At 39.8% G+C, this 2,484-nt stretch overlaps 1 protein-coding gene across 3 annotated transcripts in view; it reads left to right on the top strand.

The window, feature by feature from the left end:
• Nucleotides 1–1,304: 1,304 nt before the first annotated feature.
• The window catches only part of LOC118413459, a 33,451-nt gene continuing 32,271 nt past the window's right edge, over nt 1,305–2,484 (top strand). Inside the window, exons 1-2 of one of the 3 annotated variants that reach the window (XM_035816850.1) lie at nt 1,305–1,839; nt 2,106–2,223. In XM_035816850.1, coding sequence (XP_035672743.1) covers nt 1,760–1,839; nt 2,106–2,223 — 198 coding nt within the window. In that variant the 5' untranslated portion in view covers nt 1,305–1,759. The remainder of the gene's footprint in view (nt 1,840–2,105; nt 2,224–2,484) is intronic. The other 2 variants (XM_035816851.1, XM_035816852.1) reach the window with 2 other exon arrangements.

Genomic DNA, 2,484 nt, shown 5'->3' with positions numbered 1-2,484 from the left:
TAGAGGTAGGTCTACAGTCAACTAAATCACATTAAAGGCGCTCTGAACACGGAAGATTAGACAAGTTAGTTGGCGCGAAGCTGTACGCGTAAAGAAACAGGCGGAGAAATATACATTAAGGTCATTTCTAGCTAGAGTATTGGAAGACATTATCTTTTTGCTAATACTATAAGTTAATATTTAACTTAATGGCGGCTTTGTTTTGATAACTGACAGTTGGAGCTACTAGTATCTAATGGTTTATGGCTTTTAGTGTGTGTATGCCTAATGATCAAATGCCTAATATTCAATCTCAAGGCGACATTTCTATTCTTTTACAACTATGTCATGTAGCGGGCTATGTGCAGGTCATGGCGTTCGACATCCTGACAAAACACTGAAAGCAGGACTTTGGGATGTCTATGTTCTCCCTGTCAGCTTGTTTGATTAAAAGCCTGAATCGTCTCATAGTTGATATGATAGTATAATGTCCACAACTACAACGGTTGCATCCACAGTGCATACATGTAACATCAAGTCCTTAACTACGGTAACACCATTACCGTTATTACACGCTTCTAGGTCTCCCTTATCACGTTAGCAAACAGAGGCTTACACGATCAGTACACACGTGTTTGCTAAACGATCTAAAGGCAGCCCCCATTGTGGGTGAACAGGATGCTTTTCAGAGTTTAGTACATTTAAGTTGACTTGGACTTCATCAAGTTAACAATCACGTAGCTAGCTATAGCATAAATGGAGTGGTTGTGAGAAATTCTGTGCGTTTCTGACGACGTACTGTTGAGTTGCGGTTGCCATATGCGACTGTGTGAGATGATAAGGTATGAAAAGCTCTTTATCGTTCACGAACACATTTATAACAACGTAAAACAACGAGAGCTAATCTTAATACGTTCCCCGGGCGACTAATAGAAACGTTTTCGACCATTTTGATATGTTCGATATATTACATAACTATTGCTTTGTCTGTGAGTGTCAATTACCAAATAACAGTTGGTAGCTAGGTGCCTACCTGTTGGTTATGACGAAACATTGGCGAGAAAGAACATGGCATTAGACAAATTTTTATAAGACACATCTTTTAGCAACAGTTTAAGGTATGAAAATGTCCAGGTAACGTGAGGTCAGCGAGACACCCCGTTGGCCCATGTGTACTGATTACATTAGAGGAAACGCCCACGTACACTATTTACATTCATTAAGTAAATTTGCTCCGCTATTCTTCAGTCATGGAGGAGCGGCGTGTTTTGCTTGTCGCCCCTAGTGAGATAACAAAACAGTATTTGTTACGCCTAGCATTGAATTAAGGCTTGCTGTACAGGTACAAGTCTTAGCGCGCGGTTGAGTGAAAAATAAAGCGGCGGGTTTGTCTTCAACAGGACCAGCTACACAAGATTGTTTAAATAACTTGACGTGGCCCGTTTTACTGTTTTATACATTCACTATAAACCTTCATGCAAGCCAAGCACTAGTTAGTCTGTCAGGTGTTATAAAATTTATACAGGAGGAGCAAAATATTTTATTTTACTTTTATGGCGCGCCTATTCCCTTCCTTGATAGATCTATTTGGCTAAGTATGATGACATACACGTAAATGTCAAAGCGGCTTTGTACAATGTTGATTATGTTTATTGAACGTTCTACTTCAGAGGGCCACTAATTAAAAAAACTGAAAACCTGCGAACGACTTTGTCCAATATGCCTTTTCTTTTCAGCTGTATTCTGCAAGGAGTAACGTGTTACATCTGATCAAGCAAACATGGACAAGTTGGGCACGGATTGGTTCAACGACAACGTCGGAGAGACAAGAGATGAACTGGACAAGATTGTGAAGAGCAAGTGAGTTGAAAAATATGTAAAATACTAATCGTGGGAATAAACCACAAATACATATGTCTAACATGCGTGATAAAGAATGCTACAAAAATTGTCTCGTTTCTCGGTGTTTAAGAATCATACCCCAACCATTCTTCATATTCGTCACCTTATCAGCTTTAGTAAAAGGTCATTCCCGCGTGAGCTTTCCATATTTCTTTCACCTTTTTTTTTATTATAAAAAGGGATAGACACCCAAACATTGTGTCTTATTCTATGTTTTGTCACAGAGATGGCAAAGCACTCCGCGCCGTGGTGGATTTCCTGTGCGCATGCCTGGATGCTTCTACTAGAAGACACTTTGAAGAATTTCGTAGTGTTCTCCTAGACAACCTGGTCAAGTGGAAGGTAGGTGGATAGGAGAGTCCAAGCAGATTCTGCGAATAATGATAGTCTGGAATAGTCTGAGGCAGAACTTGAGGCAGGCGCCCTCTTTATCGTCGTTTAGGAACTTGACTCGACGAGAAATTATGTAACTATATGGACCATGAGATGGACTGATATTATGTTGAATACGAAAGTGACTATGGAATGTTGAATTGTATATTTTGTGTACTACATTGTATTTAGAAGTGTATTTAGACCTCTGACCTCCTCCACCCTGAAATC

The sequence above is a fragment of the Branchiostoma floridae genome, chromosome 4 (assembly GCF_000003815.2).
Source record: "Branchiostoma floridae strain S238N-H82 chromosome 4, Bfl_VNyyK, whole genome shotgun sequence".
In the NCBI taxonomy this organism is placed as follows: domain Eukaryota; kingdom Metazoa; phylum Chordata; class Leptocardii; order Amphioxiformes; family Branchiostomatidae; genus Branchiostoma; species Branchiostoma floridae.
The sequence above is the reverse complement of the archived record's forward strand: the minus strand, read 5'-3'. Positions and strand labels throughout refer to the sequence as shown.